Below are 21,072 nucleotides of genomic sequence, written 5' to 3'. Positions count from 1 at the left end.
GTGGAGGATCAGAAAGGGTGGGAATAGTTAGTTATAAGTGATGTGGAAATGTCTCCAAATTAGGTGAGCTGTTCCCGATCTTCAGGGGTCTTTCAAAGCACCCTGGGGTGAAGCATTACCCCAAGACTCATTTTTTTTTGTTAAAGGGCTAGCCACTACTTAGAGAATTTGGAGTTTTCTCTGGAATGTTCATGGAAATGATTCATGCTAATATAGACTTGAATAAAATCAGTGATCTCAGTATTTCAGTCAAAAGTTATTGAGCCCAAACAAAGGAAAAGAAAGATCAAAGAAAAGAGGAAGGAGTAGGAGTAGGAGTAGGAGGAGAAGGAGAAGAAGAAGAAGAAGAAGAAGAAGAAGAAGAAGAAGAAGAAGGAGGAGGAGGAGGAGGAGGAGGAGGAGGAGGAGGAAGGGGAGGAGGAGGAAGAGGAGCAAAGAGGAGGAGGAGAAAGAAGAGGACAAAAAAAAAGAGGAGGAGAAGCACTGCGAATGAGAAGATGTGGATTATAACTGGAAGCAGACTGTATATTCTAACTCCTAGGTAGTGATGACTTTTGTTTCCAGAGATTTGAGCAAAACAGAATAAAAAATATCCTGCCAGTAATGGACCTGCCTACCAACTGCAAAAGAGGCAGAGGTATGAGTTCCTTGGACATTTCCAGATCTCTCCTATCTCTCATCTCTAAGACTGGGGTGCCAAATTTTGGCTCCTAGGGTGTGCACCCACTCAGATGCCCCTCAAAAGGAGAGCTTTACACAAAGAGAATCCCAGGTGAGGATTTACGCTTCAGATCAGGGAGTTCAAAAAATATCTAATGTCAGCTGATGCCTTAAAGTTGTGGAAATAAATGTTGCCACTACATCTCATTAAAATTTTAAAAATAGGGCATCAGGGAAGGGATGCCAGCAAGCAAGTCCTCTGGTTGTATGCCATAGTTTTGTTTTAAGAGTGGCATTGCTATGCCCGTTTATTTTCTTAATACTCTTGATTTTATGATGTGGCTATAACATCTAACCAGTGGGTTTTGAAAATGAAAATTCTCACCTGAAGACTGAGTCTGTGGGAACCACAAAAGCTTAACAATGGATTCTGAAATACTTTTCTGGACATAAGAGTACAGTTTGGGGAATGGCTGTTATGGAAAATCTGAATCTTTGTAGGTCCTTTGTGTCTATAAATAAATATATATATATATATATATATATATATATATATATATATATATATATGACGTTTCATTTCTCAGGAACCTGTTATCATCACAAGTACTTCCCATTCTTTGTTTTGGGTAGTATGAACTTAAAACAATACTGTAGGGACTGTGTCATTGTATCAAGCACAAAAGGATGGTGGGATCTGAGAAATGCATATAAAATACTGAAAAATGACTAAGTAATAAAACATATACTGCTCTCAAGTTGTAGTGTCCACTTACAATGACTTCTGTTTTTCACAGATATCAAAAGAAGCGTAAAAACAAACATAATCAAAGAGAACTTTCCCAAATGAGTGGAGTTCCACCAGTGACCGTTGGTGCTCTGGTAGAGGTAGAGTGATGGGTGGTGATGCTGGAGATCAGGGCACACCCACTACAATAAATGGGCGTCGATGCGCAGCCAACACAGTCCCTGGCGAACGTAGCGGACGAGATTGGTCATGCTGCTGTGCTGGGTCAGAGGCCCCATCAGTGTGTCCAGATCACCAAAGAATTCTGAAAATCAGAGCAGACCTTGGTCAGGCCTTTAAATATCATCACAGAAATATGTACTGCGTTATTCAGGTTGCCTTTGCACAACTACACAACCACGCGGATGCTGAAAAAGTTTCCATCGTTCATTCATTTAACAAAAAATTATAGACTATGTGATAAGGGACTGAAGCTCCTTATGTATAGGAGGCACTATTATTTTAATCTTTAGGTAGCTCCAAAAATTCTGCAGCATAAATAATGTTTGTGTTATTGTGATTAATAAAACACAAATTCGTTTAAATCTGTTGATTCACAGCAAGTTTTTTCAAATCACTATATATTCTCTCAGTGGATTCTACAAGTATATTATAATCCTGTGGAGGTGTCTGTGTGCACACACCTCACAACATTATATATAAAAACATATTTGTTTATATATTTGTATATGTTCATATAATAAAGATGCATAACATTTGTAGAAGTCAAAGGATACACATCAATTACATATTAAAATAAAATATATTTGAATATATATTAAAATTATGTAGAGAATTTGAATTTTTAGATATTACAAATTTATATTTAGAAAGAGGCCCATAGGGGATCCCTGGGTGGCGTAGCGGTTTGGCGCCTGCCTTTGGCCCAGGGCGCGATCCTGGAGACCCGGGATCGAATCCCACATCAGGCTCCCGGTGCATGGAGCCTGCTTCTCCCTCCGCCTGTGTCTCTGCCTCTCTCTCTCTCTCTGTGACTATCATAAATAAATAAAAAAAAAAAAAGAAAGAAAGAAAGAGGCCCATATACCCAAAATGGTAGGGGGCCACGGTCAATAGGATATCGAGCTGTTTGCCATCATATGTGTTACTGAATTCAAAGTATTCACTTTTCCCTTTCTCTAAATGAACTGAGTTTAGTGATTTTTCTTGGCACGATGCATGCAGACATAAGCCAGTGAACCTGGACAGCAATTATAGCCATCAGCATCTAATGCTGAATAAACGTCTAGAAGGTGCTCAGTAAGTCTGATTCGGTAAGTCTTATTACCAATTCCTTTAGGGAAGGGCAATGACCTGCAAATATCTGTCGCTAACACCCTCCTTGCCTTGAAGATGGTAAGGCTCCCTTGCTGATCCCCCTCCAGCTGATTTGGAGAAGGGGTAGTGCTGAGGCCACATTGCCAGCCACTGGGGCTGGAGTTTTACATCACCTGCTTTGGAGTGGGGTGGGAGATACATGAAGTCTATCTGATGTCTAGAAAAGCACCTAGGTGCCCCCTTTCCATGTCTGAATGCATTTGTCTGCCACGGCGTTGATCTTGGTTATGAGAGGGCTCTTTGTCAGCTCTAGACAGGAGAAGCAGTCCCAACTGTGAAGACGCCAGGCCTGTTCTGGCCGGGGGTGGGAATCTGGAGTGGGGAGTGGATCTACCTTCAAGTGGTTGGGATGCTCTCCCACCTTCCAGGAAGGCGATTTCCATGCAGGGGCTACATGCGCTTGATTGACCAGTGGATGGTATTTCGTTAAACAATGCATCGATTCTTCATGTTATGTATAACATATGGGCTCCCTCTCTAGGTATCAACTTCATTTGATTATGTGATACTCTTAAACCCGCACTATGCAATAAAAGTAATTTCTGCTGATAAAGGAGTAAATTATTTTTGGCATCCGAAATGCCTTCTTTTTTTTTTTCTTTTTTCTTTTTTCTTTTTTTCGAAATGCCTTTTTATGTAATGCAATATGAAGGGGGAATGTTAGAGGACCTAGTCATTGCCGAATGAACGTGAGCCGCATGTGAGCCGGGACATCCCCTGGGTGTTCTGTACCCAGCCCGTCGTGGCATTCCTAACTAGATACCCAAGTCACCATCTTGATAGTGGCTTAGAGTAAGCAGCTGGGGAGGCAGCAAACAGGGCTTCTAGATCAAAGGCTGGGGGGCAGCATCACCCCCACTGGCCCATGTGAGCACTAGAATCCTCTGCCAGAAGCCATGTGCGGCTGCATGGGTGGCTGGGTGTGGGGTGGGGTGGGAACCTTCCACCGGGGGAAGCTAGCCAACCTCAACACCTCGACTGCACCACTGGGGGAGGGGGTGAAGTGCAAGTACACAGTTGTCCCCATTGGGATGCAGAGTACCAGTCAGAAGGGAAGCTCCTCAGTTCCCCATCACCATGTGGACAGGACAGATGGGAGAAGGCTCTCTGACTCCATGGAGCATGCAGAGCTGGTTTGAGTCACTGTTAGGCAGGGAACCTAATGACCCCTGGCACACTGTGCAGAGGACAAGATCAGCACCATTTCCCTTGAATATCAGCACAGCCACCCCACAGTTCCTGGAAAGTCCTGTGGTTAATTTAGAAGGAATTACTTTAACAGATTTTGAAAATGGATGCAATTATGACAGAAATCCATAAATATTGAGCTGCCCCCCAGGTACCAACACAAAATCAGGGGAGAAGAGTGGAGACAGACAAGCCAGGCAAGTGTTCAGATGCTTTTGCTTTCCCTTGCAATTCTAGAACTTTTGGATGGGCCTGGCCATCTGGGCCATTGTCGATTTAGAGAAGTAGAGAAGTTAAGAACTGCCCATCATCAGGTAAGTGAGGGCAGGAGCTCACTGAAGATCTCTGAGGACCTCTTATTAATTTTGCTCTCATCACTTGCCATCAGGGAAAATCACTTGCCATCAGGGAAATACAAATCAAAACCACAATGAGATACCACCTCACACCAGTGAGAATGGGGAAAATTAACAAGGCAGGAAACAACAAATGTTGGAGAGGATGCGGAGAAAGGGGAACCCTCTTACCCTGTTGGTGGGAATGTGAACTGGTGCAGCCACTCTGGAAAACTGTGTGGAGGGTCCTCAGAGAGTTAAAAATAGACCTGCCCTACGACCCAGCAATTGCACTGCTGGGGATTTACCCCAAAGATTCAGATGCAATGAAACACCGGGACACCTGCACCCCGATGTTTATAGCAGCAATGTCCACAATAGCCAAACTGTGGAAGGAGCCTCGGTGTCCATGGAAAGATGATGGATAAAGAAGATGTGGTCTATGTATACCATGGAATATTCCTCAGCCATTAGAAACGACAAATACCCAGTATTTTCTTCAACGTGGATGGAACTGGAGGGTATTATGTTGAGTGAAGTAAGTCAATCGGAGAAGGACAAACATTGTATGTTCTCATTCATTTGGGGAATAAAAATAATAGTGAAAGGGAATATAAGGGAAGGGAGAAGAAATGTGTGGGAAATATCAGAAAGGGAGACAGAACATAAAGACTCCTGACTCTGGTTAACGAACTAGGGATGGTGGAAGGGGAGGAGGGCGGGGGGTGGGGGTGAATGGGTGACGGGCACTGAGGGGGGCACTTGACGGGATGAGCACTGGGTGTTATTCTGTATGTTGGCAAATTGAACACCAATAAAAAATAAATTTATTATTAAAAAAAATTTGCTCTCTAGATGGGCAGTGTAGCCTAGTGGTTAAGAGTTCAGACTCTGGAATCACACAGTTCTAGACTCAATTCCCGCTTCCAGTGTTAAGGGCTGTGATGTCAGGGGTGAGTTTATTAACCTCACAGAGCCTCAGCTTCCTTATCTACAGAACAGGGACAAATGAGGCAACACATGACCGGGTAAATAGTATAGTGGCTGGTCTGTAGAAATTGTTGCCTGATTTCTTCTCAGTCACCAATGTAAGCAAGACGTGCAGATAGTTCCAGGGGTCAGCATCAGTGTATGACTGGGCTGTGGGTCAATGTCTCAGATTATGGAATGTGCTTTGATAGCCACAGAATCCTGGAGTTATATAGATACATGATGATATGGATTAAGAGAGAATATTTGTCAGCTTTGTACCTCATACCTGCTATTTTATGCTAGCTGCTCTATACGTTAGGATATCCATCACAGAAAGGAAGCTAGGAAGTGGGTCAGAGATTTAAGTCACTTGCCTGAGGTTGCCCAGCACTGCACTACCCAGGCAAGATTCTAACTTAAATGATTAGGCTTCAAAATCTGAATACTTCCTACTTCAGTGGGGCTGTTTTCTCCACACACTCAGCACCACAGGAGTAAGGGGGAGTAGTGCAAACTACTGGGAAGTGTGTGCCCTTCCATAACCAGGCACTGGAGAGAACCTCAGTCTCCAAGGAGGAAGGGAAGGGGAGCCGCCTGGGCTGTGAGGACTTTGGGGCCTGGGAGAAGGATAGGGCCGGTGGGGGGGGAACAAGCAGTCTGTTTTGGTCAAATCCACAGAACTGCCATTTGCCTGTTGGTGTCCTGCAGCCCCAGCTCGCTTCCTGAAAAGCCCGGTCACTACTGGGGACCTAGTAGCACCCGCACCCATGACTCAGTGCAGCCTGCACTGCATCATGCATCCCGGGCCATGGATGCCAGTGCCTCTCACTTCCTGGCCAGACAGTTTCCCCCTTCTCGACTGCTGGGTACCTCTTTGCTACCTGATTCTGAAAGTCCCACATCTGTCCCCACCTTGACTGTCTGTGACTCCTGAGCCAGCATCAGCCAAGCCACACGAAGGGCCAGGGCAGGAGCTTAGTCTATTTGCATGTCCCACCTTCATTAGGACAGTGAGGCTTCGCTGAGAACCTAGGTGACAGCAAGGGCACAGAGTCCAGCGGGAGTTGCCAAAGACCACTGACTCACTCTCTGGTGAAGCGGGGTCCTCCCTGCATTTGTTCTGCAGCAAACCCCACGTGCTACCATAAGCAGGACCCTGGTCCTTCATCCCAGCTGTCAGTGTGCAGAAAATACCAGGGGAGCTTTGGCCTCTGCTTCTGAGCACAAGCCATGTTATCATGTGCTCCCCAGAGCCGATAGCTATAATGAAAGTGGCCAGACTTTGCTTCAACTCCACCATTCCAAAAAAATAAAATAAAATCTAAAAGAATTCAAGTTGACAACAAAGACTAAGAGGACCTTAATTAATTTGCAAATCCTTCTTTTCCCCTTTGCCTCTGTTTATCAGTGCTGCCCCTGACCACCCAGTGAAAATCTGAAGCAGTCACTTGCCCACCCATTGCAGCTCAGATGAGTTGAAGCTCTGAAGGAGGGAAAAACAAAACAAAACAAGAAAACCATCCCAGGCCTTGTTCACTCCTTCAGCAAAAAAACTGGTCACTGTGTCCCCCCTGAGGACACATGTACTCCTCTCTCCTCATCTACACCCTGGAAATCAGAGACAGAAAGGTAAAGCCACCACGCAAACCTCAAGGGCTTCAAAGCACGGGGGAGCCCGCCATGGTCTGTGAGCAAGGGTGGAGCAGAGAGCATACCTTTGTTCTCTCTTGTCAGTTTGTCAGCCATGTCCCAGTGTTCGTAGCCCCGTAACACATTGCTGGTGATGTTGACATGGCTGGCGGCCATGTGGTGGATGCGCTGGGGAATGGTGACTGGGCCGTTGTTACAGCTGCCCATCGCATTGATGGGAGATACATTGTTGAGAGACACTGGAGATGGCGTGTTCCTGGGGAGAGGGGAAGACACAGGTCTGGTTAGGCTGGCCGCCAAGAATGACAGTGGCCTTCTAGGCCTCCGTCCTCACACTGAGACCTCACGACAACATCACTGCCATGTGAGGTTTCGCATGGTGACCACACATGGAGACCAAGTGTGGTGAGGCTTGTTCTCAGAGGCCATCCTGTAGCTTCTGCCAACACGTCAGTTTTCTCTTGAGGCCCCAGAGTAGAAAGAGCTTATGTGTTATCACCGCATTCTGGCTTTGTCTGACCAAGCCACACAGGGTGACAGAGCCGGGCTCCAGAATGAGCCGTGCTCCTCTCCTAACCCAGTGGAACGTTGACCTCTCACTGCCTCTGACAAGCCCTGGTGACTCTGTGAGGACTGCTCCGTTTGTTTTAAGGTACCAGAGGGAGCCGGGTGAATCTTTCTCTGGCATTAATTCTATCTGCAAACGTAGCTCTGATTTTGAATACACATAACGAGCGTTGTGATGCTTCAGAGAAAGAAACAGCTCAGAGTTATGATGAGTTCTCTACCTGCTGCCAGAATGGCTACTGGCAGTTAGGAAAGACTTGATGTGCAATAGTGGGCTATTATCAAAGTGTTTTGCGGAAACTGCAATGACAATTTGCTCCAAATCCAGTCACCATAATAAACAAAGTGCAGTTCTTGAAAGCCTCCCAAGAAGCAGGATTAGGGAAGCTGGAAAAAGTAAGATTCTGATTGTCTCTTTGAGATTCTCTAAGACATGCTACAGAGATGCCTTCTTAATTGCTGACCATTCACCTGCACCCTGTTTATGAAAGGAAGCCTTTGCGGTTCCTACTTTGGGTGGAACCAATGTTTGGATATATTTTTTAGTTAAATTCTTTAATTAAATTGATGTCGGCAACAAAGAGTCTTCTGCAGTCTGCACATAGCAGGGAGGGCCTGGGTGACTTTCTGTGCACATGAGCAAGGCCTCTGCACACCCCCAGCCTTCCTATCCTCCTTCAGTGAGACTTTGAATGACTACCTCGTGGTGCCCAAATGCACCACCACTTTATTAGGATAGAACATTCTGAGAGAGTAGAAGAAACAGAGAAAGCTGTGTTTGGGACTCCTTATTCTTCCAAACATACCCAGCAGATAATTGAGGCAACCTCTCCCCCCGCAACCCCTACCTCACTGTTCCCAGCCATGGCTGCTGGCAACTCTAGATTTCCAGGTTGACTGTCTTCCTCAGAGCCAATCCATGCTCACAGCATGGGTGTGCACCCTGCCAGGCCCCATGCACATAGGATCTGGGGGCAGTGGCAATCACAATGAACTAAAATACTCATGCAGGCTGTGCCAGGCCACGTGAGAGCTTTGGTTCATCTCCAGAAACAGTATGTCTTCTGGTATGTTGTAGTATGAGGGGGAAAGTAGATCCTCACACTTGGCTCTGCACTGGTCTGTGAGAGGGTGCGAAGGTGTTCCTGCTCTGTGTATAATTTCTGAGGCCTTCTGGCACTTCTTGATAGAAAGATTTATTCTCAAAAAAAAAAAAAAGATTTATTCTCAAGGCAGAGGTGGGGTGGGGAGAGATGTTCAAGCTCAGGAGCCTAACACAGAAGGGTTAACTAATGACCTAAAATAGAATAGAATAGAATAGAATAGAATAGAATAGAATAGAATAGAATAGAATAGAATTAATTTAATTAAAAAAAAGCCACCCCAAAAAACAAAAAAAGCAGACAGTGAATGCCAAATTTCTTTGTTGTGGCTGGTTGCAAATGCTATTTTCTTTTCTCTGAGCAGTGCTCATTAACTCTTAGAGGCCAGCCTCTGGCAAAAGAAGAGTACGCCCTCATTAGTAATTGCTAGACAAAAATCACAGAGCTGGTGGGTGTCTCCAATGCTGAAAGGGGAACCGTTCATGCTTGGAACAAAGTACACACTGAAATCCCGGCAGCCCTGTATTCTAAGCCCAGCCCTGCACTAAACTACTGTGTGCTCCTGGGTGTGTCCCTTCCCCTTGCCAAGCCTTCCCCTGACTGGAAGCCAAGGTTGGACCGAGTGATTTCTGGGCATGTCCAGAAGTCCCATGGGGAAACGGATCACCTCTGTTTCCTTTCTACATCTCCAAAAGACCTTTTTGGTTGGTAACATCGGAGTGCCAGTTGAGGGGCTTTCTTTGCCTCTTACTGCCTATTTTGTTGTACATGGTCAATAGTGGAGGCAAGGGGAGCTAGGTCATGGGTTTGCTGTTGGTCGTGGCCAATCTTGCACAAGGCTCTGGGAGTGTGCTCCCCATGAGCCTATCTGTAGGCCACATTGCACTGCTGAAAGAATCCAAAGCTGCCTATGGAGCTGTGATTCTGGCTATGAAGGAGTGATGCCCTGTTTTTTGTGGGGGGCCTCCAACTCCCTCTGGGCTCTCTGCACTGCTTGGGGTTCCTCATCCTGTTCTCATTCTAAGGGTCTACTTGCTGATCTTGTCTTTCTCTTCACACCTCCATGGCACACGCAGATGAGGGTGTGCACACAGGCACACACTTCCCACTGCTTTCACCATTAGCAGGCCTGTCCAATCTGCCTCTCAGCCACACTCGCCCCCTTGCTGTTCCTGGGACTCATTTGGCACAGGCCACTCTGGAAGGTGATTGTTGTCCCTCTGCTTGGGATGTACTGCCCTCAGGTGTCTACATGGACTGCTCTCCCCCATCCTTCTCTAACATCCCTAATCAAGGCAGGTGTCCTGTTCCCCAACCCCATCCCACAGCCAAGCTTCCTATCCTCCTTCTCAGTCTCCATTTGCTCTATGACATTTACCACCATTTAGCAAACCGCATATATATATATATATATATATATATATATATATATATATATATATATATTTGTTGTTGTTGTTGCTGGGCTTCTCCAAAAGAATGTGACCTGCACTAAACTCAAGGAGGGCAGGGATTTTTATGTCTATACCCAACATCTAGAACGGTGCCTGGTACACAATGTTAGTTAAATAAATGAATGAACTGTCTTCCAACCATCTCTCTGTCATTATTTAGTATCCACTACATAGAAGATGCTCTGGAGAGCGTAGGCGAATAATGTATAATGCAAGGATGGGAGGGTGTGTCTATTAAGTGTCTGGCGGAGTGTCTCACCCATAGTACACACTCAGTAAATAGGTGGCAAAGGAAAGACTGGATGGCCCCTTATTGGGAAGGGCGAACAGTCTAGTAGGAGAGCAGATCCATGAATTTCTGACAATCTAGGGTAAGTGCCCAAGGCGAAGTATACACCATGAACTGTGGGAGTTCTAGGGGTGAGACAGGGTATGCTTCCAGCTCCAATGGTAAAGTTACCATGTACCAAGCATGGTGCTCAGATATTACCTCTAAGCCACAGAAAAAGTTTGCCAATCCCTGCTCGGTACTAAGTAGATTTTTCTTCTTCTTCCAATTGCTCCTTTGCAATGTTCTCTCCCAGCCCTCATGGTCAGGGTTGATGCTTCTAGAAGGTACCTGTGAGGCCCTGTGTGGTGCCAGCTACTGTGGGGTGCTGGGAAAGGCAGGCTATGGTCTTGCTCACATGGAGGAAACCCTCCCTGACCATGCATGGAGGCCCAAGCTCATTTTCTCTTTGGCTTCCATGGAACTTTGTTCCCATCTGCCACCTCCCTCCACTGGACTGTGAGCTTCCAGAGTACAGGGATCCCATCAAATTCAGCTGAACCCCCAGCCCCTCATATGGAAATGCACCTGAAGGATCTGCTGAATGAATGGGAGGTAACTCCTGGGTGATCATTTGGAGTTGCCTCATACAAAACCTCTCTGGCCTACCAAAGGGAATGTGCTCTCTTCACACAGAAGCTGTCAAAAACATCCTTTCTGGATGCTTTTAATGTGATTTCACAAGCTTAGGATGTGTTGGAGTTCTTTCATTTCAGAAATAAAAGAAAAAACATTTCCCAGAAATCCTTTAATGGCTACTTACCTGAACTTGCCCTTGCTCAAGTCTGAGCTCAGAGAAAATAGCTTTCTCTGGGCCTTTCAATGGTTATTTTTATTTTCTCAACTTCCAGAGAGAAGCATTCTTTCTGCTTTTGTTCGTCAATATAAAAGTAAGAATCAACAATTTAAATGGTACTTCCTTTCAATACAGTGATTGAGTTAATGCAGAGTTTTTAATGGGTCTGTTCCCTCACTCGGAATGTTTTTATGAGCTCGAAGTAGGGTTCAAGTCCCACTGCTTTGGGAGGATACTTTGTAGATATTTATAGAGTGGCAAATGGGACTAGTCTTCTCTGGAAGAAAGTGTATGAATCAGAGACACAAGAATTTTGAAATGATGAGAAATGGAAAAAGTAGCTCTTTGCCCAAGTCTGGGTCCACAGCCAGGATGAGTTTTCCTTCCCATTGGTGGTGGCAAGTAGGCCTGGGGTGGGGAGGAAGGCACTGGAAGTGGAGGGAACTCTGATGCTCAAGATTGGCAAGCACAGAGCCAGTTTACGGCATAGAATTGGGATTCTAAATCTTCCTCTACAGGAACATCTCTTCACTGGGGCCTCTGATGCCACTGGGTCTGGCCCTTTCCTTTTAGAGCCAGAGAAACACGCCTAGTGTGGGAAAGGGGTCCTAAGCTCCACCCCTCAGTCCCCCAGGGAGCTCAGGACAGCCTCCGGATGGGTGGACTCGGACCCCACAGCAGGGACACCCTGTGACCCAGGCACACACTGCTCCCACTATGGCCGAGGGAGTGGGGGAGTCCATCGAGCCTTAGATCAGCAGTATAGTGGATGCTTTTATGTATTTTAGGTCAGGGTGTTTTAGTATTAATATAAGAATCACCATGAAGGCTCAGATAATTGGCTGACTAAGTGCCTTCACATTCTCAACACTATTATGCCTTCGGTTTTATTAAACGGCACTTACTATGTATCAATGAATATTTCATTGGTCTTTCATTACTGAGTGAATCATTGAAAAATCACTGCTGTGGAGTTAACTTTACCCTGCCTCCCTCAAAATAGCATGGTGCTTGCCATCTCATTAACAGATATTTTTATGGCAATAATTTGGCTTAAAGATCAAATAGTTAAACAAATTTGGAATCACATCATGTTAAACTTTTCTGTCTTGCCATCAGCTGAAACCTGAGCAGAATTTCATGTGCACACAAATTACCCTAGTCTCAGACTTGACCTTCGCTCCTGAGTTGTCAATACAAAATATTTGGGCTCTATTCAATCACTGAGTTTCTGAAAAAGCAATTTTCATAAGATACTTACTTTCCATTGCCTACCCAGGGAGATGGTATCTGAGCGACTTTTGAAGCATTTTGCTAAAAGAGAGAGAGAGAGAGGGAAATAAGGACATCTATTTTGTGTTTTATTAATTCAGAAACAGATGGAAGTGTGATTTAGAGTACATTAATATTGATTGCAGCATTTCGGGATGCCTCCTGTTCCGTTAGCGGAGCTGGGATGTACGTGCGCGTCAGCACACCACGACGCACACTCGATGAAAATAGCTGGGTAGGATAATTAGCGGGCTCCAATCAGGACCATGCAAGTCACTTGATGAAAGATCTTATATACTAAAAGGCCCAGTGAAATCAGACTCAGTTCTCCAAGAAGTGGCTTAATTATCCTCATCTGAAATTTATTCTGCAAAACAAGCTCTTCAGAGTACTGGCAAGCTTTTCACCTTTAGCTCCCGTGGCAAACTTTTTCCATGGGATGCAAGGTGGGCTGTAATTTCTGACATCCCAGGAATGTGCCAGGACTGAGCAGTGTTTCGTGGTTTGTTTTGTCATGCATCACTTTGATTTGCTATCTTTACATGCAAAGTCCCTGATGAACCATTCAACTGGTCCGGGACTGCACTGTCGTGGACTGCTAAGCATTATTTGTCCCTCTGGGTGGAACTGAGCTGGTTTCAAAAATGGGCCTCCTGCATTGGCGGGGGTGGTGGTGGAGGGGAGAGGCACACAGTTGTGAAGCACCCAGCACCACCACATTAGGACAGTGGTCTAGCTCATTATAGTGACATCAACAGATCAGAGCCCCAATGCACAGGATCAGGACCCCTGGGGCCCTGAGCCTAACTCAGACGGGCCTTTTCAGCCCAGAGACCAAGGTTATGCTCCTCCCTTGCCTCTTGGATTCCGGCTCAGTCCCCTTTGCAAATGGGGTGCTAGGGAGAGTCAGGCATTATCAGGAGCCCAGTGAACATGCGACACTTCGCTGGAGCATAGAGACTCACCCCTAAGGTGTGTTCTGCAAACTCCAGTTTTTAATCTAAAAGAAGTTCAACATGCTGCCAGGAAAGTGGCTTATTTAACATCTGTTCAGTATTCTGGCCACAAAGAACAAGCCAAAGAGGACAGATACTAGAGCTGTGGCTCTCAAAGCATAACCACAAGATGAGCAGCATAAGCATCACCTGGAGACTCGTTACATGCACTAGTGCTCAGACCCTGTCCCAGACCTCCAGGGTCAGACACGGGGGATGAAACCCAGGACTCTGGTTCCCTGAGCACTCCAGGGGATCCAGACGCCCACTCAGGTTCGAGAACCACCTTTCTACAGCAGAGTGGAGACCAGAGACATAGGAAGGGCTGGGCATCTGTTATCTTTGATGCGTTCACCTACATGAGCACCAGCTTTATGGCATCATGGCCACACCGCATAATAGCTGGCGAACTTGCAACTTGCTTTTTCCCAACTGAGGCAGTGTCCTCATATGGCTACATACTGCCACTCACGGGATTCTGGTGATGGTTTGATTCATTTCAGACAACTGCTTTGGTGTAATTTAGCCAAGCAGTCTCATGAACTTGGCAGAAAATCATTATCATCATCATCATCATCATCATCATCATCATCATCATCATAATATAACCAGCTTTTCCTTCAAGACCTAACAGGAGCCTTGAGCCTTCTCAAATCTAAATCAGAGCCAGTTCTGGGGGGCAACTGAAGCCGAAGCTTCAGAGACCATCAAGCCGGTGACACTTGAGTGGCTTGTGGTTTTTATCTGGGCTCATTCCCAAATAATGGCATTCTTTTTGCAGTTTAACTACCTTTCTTTCTTCTTTTTTTCTTTCTTTCTTCTTTCTTTCTTTCTTTCTTTCTTTCTTTCTTTCTTTCTTTCTCTTCCTTTCTTCCTTTTTTTGCTTGCAAATTAAAATCTCCAGCTCCCTAGACCACGGATTTATTTATTTGCTTCTTGTTTGTATGCTTGTTTATTTTGGTAATGAGAGCCATTAGTTGTTCTATTCTATTCTATTCTATTCTATTCTATTCTATTCTATTCTATTATTCTTCTTCTTGATCAGTTGTTTTAAAGTGCAACCTTTGTGCTCCAAGACTCCCCATGGCCAAAGGGCTCCTACTGGAATGGCTATCCTCTCTGAGCCCAGGGTGGCCACAGTGACTTTTCTCACTATTGAGAACTTTCTGGGCTGGCCGCTCACTTAACACAAGACTGGCCACAGCCACAGTCACACCCTGGGTCTCCTGGTGGGTCCATCATACAGAGCAGAGAAGAAGGCATAATTCCCTTGACTGTAACCAGGGAGATGCCAAGGGCCATTTGGCCAGTCTAGAAGATAATCAGGGGATTGTACCACTGCACCTTCTCATCCTGGAATTAAATCACACCTGAACTCTCTGCTGAGTCCTGGAGGCGAGGCAGGAGGGCCACGGCCGGCTTAAATGATGGAGGTTAAGCCTCTGGCAGCAACAACCTTAACATTTAATAACATGCCTGCCACGTCTCATTAGTGATTTTATTCACCCGGTACTTATACAAAATAAGGATTACCTTAAAATATTCCATCAGTGATCTGGAGTACTTCATAGCATGGTCCTTCTTCAGCTTGAACATCCGCAAGTAGAGAAGTGATAAACATCTGTAGCTGTGGGAGGAGGAGAGGATTATGTTAATGCTGGGCTTCAGGAAAGCTACACACGGGCAGCAAAATGCTGATTCACAGTTTGTGGTTACTCTCCTACGGTTATGGAGAAGAAGTAAAAAAACAGAAGAATTTTTCAAAGAGAAGGGGTGAGCATTAAAATCCCATCTTGATAAGGGCGTAAATTAGGAGAGTAAACGTTTAGTCAGCGAGTGAAGAAATCCATTAGTTATCCTTTAATAGTTTAATGGAAAACAAGAATAATGATCTGGGGTAAGCAGCTTAAGTCGATCTGGAGTTTTCAAATCCTTCTGTGACATTTCAGCTGCTTCTTCAGAGCCTCCCTGACACTTACCATAATACTGCCAGCTTTTTGTCCCCATCCGAAGCCAAGGGGCTCGCAAAGTTCTTCAGTCGCATAGCATACCTTTGGAAGAGAAAGGACAAGCTCAAGTGCCATCTCTATGACCCCTCAGAAAAGTCCAGAAATCACGGGTGTTCCCATCGCCTGAATAGCTTAGTGCCACATTTGCTCTGGGGTGGGGGGCAGGGAGAACACTCTCAGGCTCATGGCCAAGAGCACGCTTTCCTGGAAATGTGTGCACAGCGATGATCCCAAGAGTGACACACAGAAGTTAGTCCTGGAGAGGTCAGCTGAATCTGGAGCCCACATTCTAGGATGGGGCTGTGGGACTACTGCTAGTTTGGTGTGGCAAAAGCATAACAGAATGAAAGCTTGCTGTTCACCATGACACGGGGGGACCTGGAGGGCATCATGCTAAGTGAAGTTGGTCTGAGGAAGGTGAATATCACATGATCTCACTCATACGTGGAATCTCAGAAACAAAACAAGTGCGCAAAGGGAGGAGAAAAAGAGACAAATTAAGAAACAGACTCTTAACTATAGAGAACAAACTGATGGTGACCAGTGGGGTGGGGGTGGGGGGTGCGGGGGACACAGGTGATGGGGATGAAGGAGGGCACTCATGATGCATGGAAGCATTGAGTCACTATACCATACCACACACCTAAAACTAATAATACACCGTCTCTATGTTAACTAACTGGAATTTATTTTTTTTCTGTTTTTTTTTTTAAAGTTTAGATTCAATTTGCCAACATATAGTATAACATCCAGTGATCACTGGAATTTATTTATTTACTTATTTATTTGATCACCGGAATTTAAATAAAAACTTAAAAAAAAAGAATGGAAAAAACACATTGGCAAAAGGCTGTCCCCTAGGACCACTCTAGCATCACAGCGGCATGACTGGTTTGCAATGACAGGTGGCCACAGATGTCAGTCTCTGTTGAGTTTATGACAGACGAGATAAATAATATACAACTACGACTGACATGGGCACAGGGAGCCCACAATCACATAGTTAAAAAGGTCCCTTTCTAATGGCTCAGGTTTTGAATATATTCCTAGAGAAAGTGGTTTTGGTTTTTTTTTTTTTAAAGGAAGGTCGATTTCACAGCATTTGAAGGTCTAAGCACCCTTAATTTATGGTGCTTGTATATTTTGTCTTTCCATTCTCTTTAATTGTTACTATTCCACACTGGGGTGATCAAAGGTGGAGCAGTTCTCATTTTTTTTCTTCTAGCTGAGCACATCCCATTCTGGGCATTTAGACTCTTGAAAATCAATTCATTGCATAAAATCATTGTCTGAGCTTTAATGCAATTTCACAGGTGCCTGTGGAGGAATAAGTAATGGAGTTCAGTGTTGCAGAAGGAAGTTGGAAGTGTGCAGGCAGCCTGGACTAGTTCTCATTTATGAGAAGGTGATGGTGAGCCTGAACCATGGACTCCCTATTTTCAACAGCCTCCCCAGAACACTGGGACCCTGGGACTTCCCCCCAAGACTCGGCACTCCTTCTCCTGCTTATGGCTCCACTTCTGTTAAGGGAACGTTTTCCAATGAAAGGACTTGCACACTTGATGTGGGTCCCTTCTGCTGTTGTTGCCATATTAAGCAAAAGGATTTTTATTATGTAATAAATCAAACTGCCTTTGAGTTGGATCGCAGAAATGTCAAGTCATTGTGATGCCCCACTTGTTTGCACAATACATTTCTATTGCAGATTCCCAGGGCTCAGAGCCACTATAATTACTTGAAGGAAGAAAACTGGGCTCTCTGTGGCCAGCATACTGTCAGAGAGAAAAAGAGAGAAATAAAAATCTCTCCAACACAATATTATGCTACTAAAAACTATGTTCATGTTATAGTCACCCTCTAATTGCAACCACTTTTGAAGTGAGTGGATGGCGAAACTTCAGTTTGCTTCCATGGACCAGAAGACCTAGTTGCTTTAGCCCATTTTATTTCCCAACTGAAATTTCTCTAAAAAAAGTTATACCCATATACGCTTTACAGAAAATGCAAAGAAATGTACATATCGAGGGAGGGCACACAAAGGAGTGCATGTAAAACTCTGAATAAAGTCCACTGATTTTTATCAATGTCACTGTCCTATTTGTGATAGTGTTGGGGGAAACCAGGTGTGGGGCCACAGGAACTTTCCAGATCATTTCTTACAACTGCACAGGAATCTACAATTAACTCAAGGTAAAGTTGCAAAATATTGACTCTAAAGTGAACGTCTGTACATTCTCCACTGTAAATAATTATGGAAACAGAAGTATTTTCTAATGGGAATAAATATTACTCAAAGACTCACACTGCATTTTTACCAGAAACAAAATATGATGCTCAGCTCCTCTATCTTTAAGAGAGCATGTGTTTTCCTACAAGAAAATGAAGAACAAAGAAAAATACAGAGAGATGGGAAACACTCATAATTTCACCCTATTGAAATCATTTCCCCTCCTGCTTGGGCCACAGGCAGAAGCATGCTTTTCATGGTCAGAAATGTAGTGTGTTTATAATTCTGCAGCTACATAGGCTCCATCCTTGCCCGCAATTCACTGGCTGCAAAGAATTCTGTTGAGTGTACTACAGTGTAATTACTTACTCTTCTATGATTGATTATTTGGTTTGCTTCTAATTGTGTGCTATAATATATGCCAAACTGAACACCATACAGATAACTCGCTCTACTCTTACAATTATTTTCTTCAGTGGAGGAAATTCACATTTCCAGAAGTTGAATTACTGGCTGAAAAGATATGAGTGCTCATTTGTAAAGGTTTTCCTCCACAATGCCAAATTGCCCTCAATTTACAACGATCAATTTCCATTTCCACCACCAGCAAAGGAGAGGCCTAGGTCACCATAATTTAGTGCGCGCATGTGCGCACGTGTGTGTATATGAACACTAGGTATTAGCATTTTTATGTTTTCTTATTAATTTAAAAAGTGCCTTTAAAAAAAGTTTGCAGGTTTGGATGGATAAAGACCCTGATTTTTCTCCCTGTTTGTTCAATAATGCCGCCCCACGATTTTTAATTTTTGCCAGAATTTTCATCTTGTGCATCTTTACAAATCACTGCAGCCTCGAATACACTGAGAAATCAATTTCCCCTTAAAAGCTACAGAATGGTGATGGTGGTGGCTTTCACAGAACAGAAAGTAGGCCTGAGAGATGCTTTACATGCTTCTCCCAACAGAGGAAAGCCAAAGGTGGCTGTCTGGCCTGGCAAGGTAAGGCTGCTTTCGTCATAATCCGCCCCCCCTTACTATTGTGGCTTTAACTTCATCTTCTGATTCTATGCAAGCACAGTCCCCCCCCCCCACTTTATAATGGTTTACATTCTTTTGAATGCTTTGCTGGGAAAATATGCTTGCTAAATGTGTCCAATGTTTGTCTGAAGGTTTAATTATAAGGACCTCAGATTTGTAACAGTTTATGCAGGCACAGGCAACATAGGAAAAACCAGGCCTGGCATAGCAACTAGTGGAGCCGGAGGTGATGACCCGGAGAGAAGGACCTATCAGGTGAGGAACTGCTCATTCCAACAAGAGCAATTATTTAGTCCATCCAGCAAGCGATGATGCCTTTCCACTCTTCAGAGCGGGATTAAATTATTTTACAAATATCTGCACGTTACTGGAAAATACACAACTGTGGGCGTTTCTTCTCTTTCTCCTTCTTCCAGGAATTTTTCTGATTCCTCACAAATTCTACTCCAGCAAGACCAAGGATAGGCCAGGAAATTTCATTTCACATGCAAATGAGACTGATAATCTGTGTGGTTAATATACCGGCTCCTGTTCTCATCCATCTCTGATTCTTACCCCTCCCCCTGCTACCACCTTGTCTGTTTCCCTGAAATTACAGACGCGCAGGAAGTTCACCGTACACCTGCGGCCCTCAACGCCAACTCTGTGTGGGAACAGCGGCCCCCCCTTTTTAATAACCCTGGCAGAAATTCTGAGAAAACAGGGCTTTATAACAAAAACCCTGCTAGCGCCACCTTTCTCAAATTATAGAAGTGAGCTTTGCAAAGACACGTGTCGATGCCAAATGGTGAAATTATTATACTTTACTTCCACCCGCTACGTTTCCATTTTAATTTTATGAATATTGCAAATGATCACACTCACATTATAACCTCTGAAGGGGATAATTTATAAAAGCAGTGTCCATCAATTATAAATGTTCCATGACATTAATAAAATGGCAAGAACTAATTATGATGACTTCCAAGAAGAAGATGCGGAGGACAAACCATTAGGAGGAGGAAATGATATTTTTAAAAAACATAGCAGCTTCTAATTATGACTGAAATGAGCTTGGGAAGATGGCAGCAGAAAGGCCATTAACCTGAGGAGCTCCACGGTCTCGGAGTACATGGTATACGGAGACTTGGCTTCCAGGGGGTCACGTTCCATCGCATTGCCACATTCGGTGAAGGACAGGGCTGCATCGGCATAATTCACGGCTTTGCCAAATTTCTCAAACTGAAACAGGAAGGCGACACATCAACACGATATTGCCTCTTTTCTCCCTCATATAAAGGAGGGGTTTTAACCCTGGGGCAATTTTGCACCCCTCGCCCAGGGCACATTTGGCAACGTCTAGAGATATTTGGGGTCCTTGGCACGAGGGACCAGTCAGCAGAGGCCAGAGATGCTGCTGAGCACCCCACAAGGCACACAGGACAGCCTCCCCCAAAGTGGAGAATTATTAGGTTGAGAAACCCTGATGGAGTTGGTGGGGGGGTTGATGTGTGAATTTGTATTGACAATGACACAGCTGATCTAAGGTTTTATGTCATGACACCGAGGATGGGAGAGAAGAGAAAAATGCAGCCAAGGGATCGTGTGTGGTTTTGTAACGTATTTGTGGTGCTGTTGCTGTTGTGATTAGTTTTTGGTGGACCAGAATGCAAGTCATTGCCTTGACTAGTTTCTGTCCTTTGAGTTGACTGCACTGGGCATTGTAGCGTCCTCCAGACAGAGCATGCAAATGGCACTCTGTTCTTTTTAAGCCTCAGGGACACCTGACATATACAGTCTTTGCTTGGAACTCTTGGGGAGCACATCAACCCCACCTCCAGGAAACGAGTAATAAATTGATGCTATTGTCATGAAAAATGTGAAGCTTCCGTGTGACTCTTGACAATAATCACATCACTTTCATTGTAAATGATGGTCTGAAATAGTGTGTCAAAACGCCAAAAAATATAGCACTCCTAAATATTTTAGTTTAGTAAAATTTTATTGCAAAAGGTTTTAGCCCTGATAATGGTCATGATTAAACTGACTTAGACATACTGATTTCTTTTTTATGTGTAATGAATATTATATATGACACTTTTATAGTGAGTATTTTATAACAGTATTTAATGTTTTCAATTTTTGATAGCTGGATGTAAGAATTCTACTAATAGAGAATTTTATGTAAAAGAACCAATATAATGCAGATTTAGCTATTTTATTTTTCTTGTATACTTTTTATCAAAATATTTTCTTGCAACTGTGAAGGTTTCAATTCTCAAAATGGCAGAGTGGCTGTCTCTGGCAAAGGATTAAGTACAACTATAAAATGATGAGTTACAGGTCCTGCAGAACCGCTTGTTGTAAATGACTCT

At 44.3% G+C, this 21,072-nt stretch overlaps 1 protein-coding gene across 4 annotated transcripts in view; it reads right to left on the bottom strand.

The window, feature by feature from the left end:
• Positions 1-1,210: 1,210 nt before the first annotated feature.
• Positions 1,211-21,072, bottom strand: part of AFF2 (ALF transcription elongation factor 2) — a 466,427-nt gene continuing 446,565 nt past the window's right edge. For all 4 annotated transcript variants that reach the window (XM_072744689.1, XM_072744692.1, XM_072744690.1 and 1 more), the window contains 6 exons: positions 19,803-19,939; positions 15,425-15,496; positions 14,979-15,072; positions 12,440-12,492; positions 6,996-7,186; positions 1,211-1,712 (listed from right to left, as the gene is read on the bottom strand). In XM_072744689.1, the coding sequence (XP_072600790.1) occupies positions 1,591-1,712; positions 6,996-7,186; positions 12,440-12,492; positions 14,979-15,072; positions 15,425-15,496; positions 19,803-19,939 (669 nt within the window). In that variant the 3' untranslated portion in view covers positions 1,211-1,590. The remainder of the gene's footprint in view (positions 1,713-6,995; positions 7,187-12,439; positions 12,493-14,978; positions 15,073-15,424; positions 15,497-19,802; positions 19,940-21,072) is intronic.

The sequence above is a fragment of the Vulpes vulpes genome, chromosome X (genome assembly GCF_048418805.1).
Source record: "Vulpes vulpes isolate BD-2025 chromosome X, VulVul3, whole genome shotgun sequence".
In the NCBI taxonomy this organism is placed as follows: domain Eukaryota; kingdom Metazoa; phylum Chordata; class Mammalia; order Carnivora; family Canidae; genus Vulpes; species Vulpes vulpes.
Note: the sequence above shows the minus strand (reverse complement) of the source record. Positions and strands in the feature narration are given on the sequence as shown.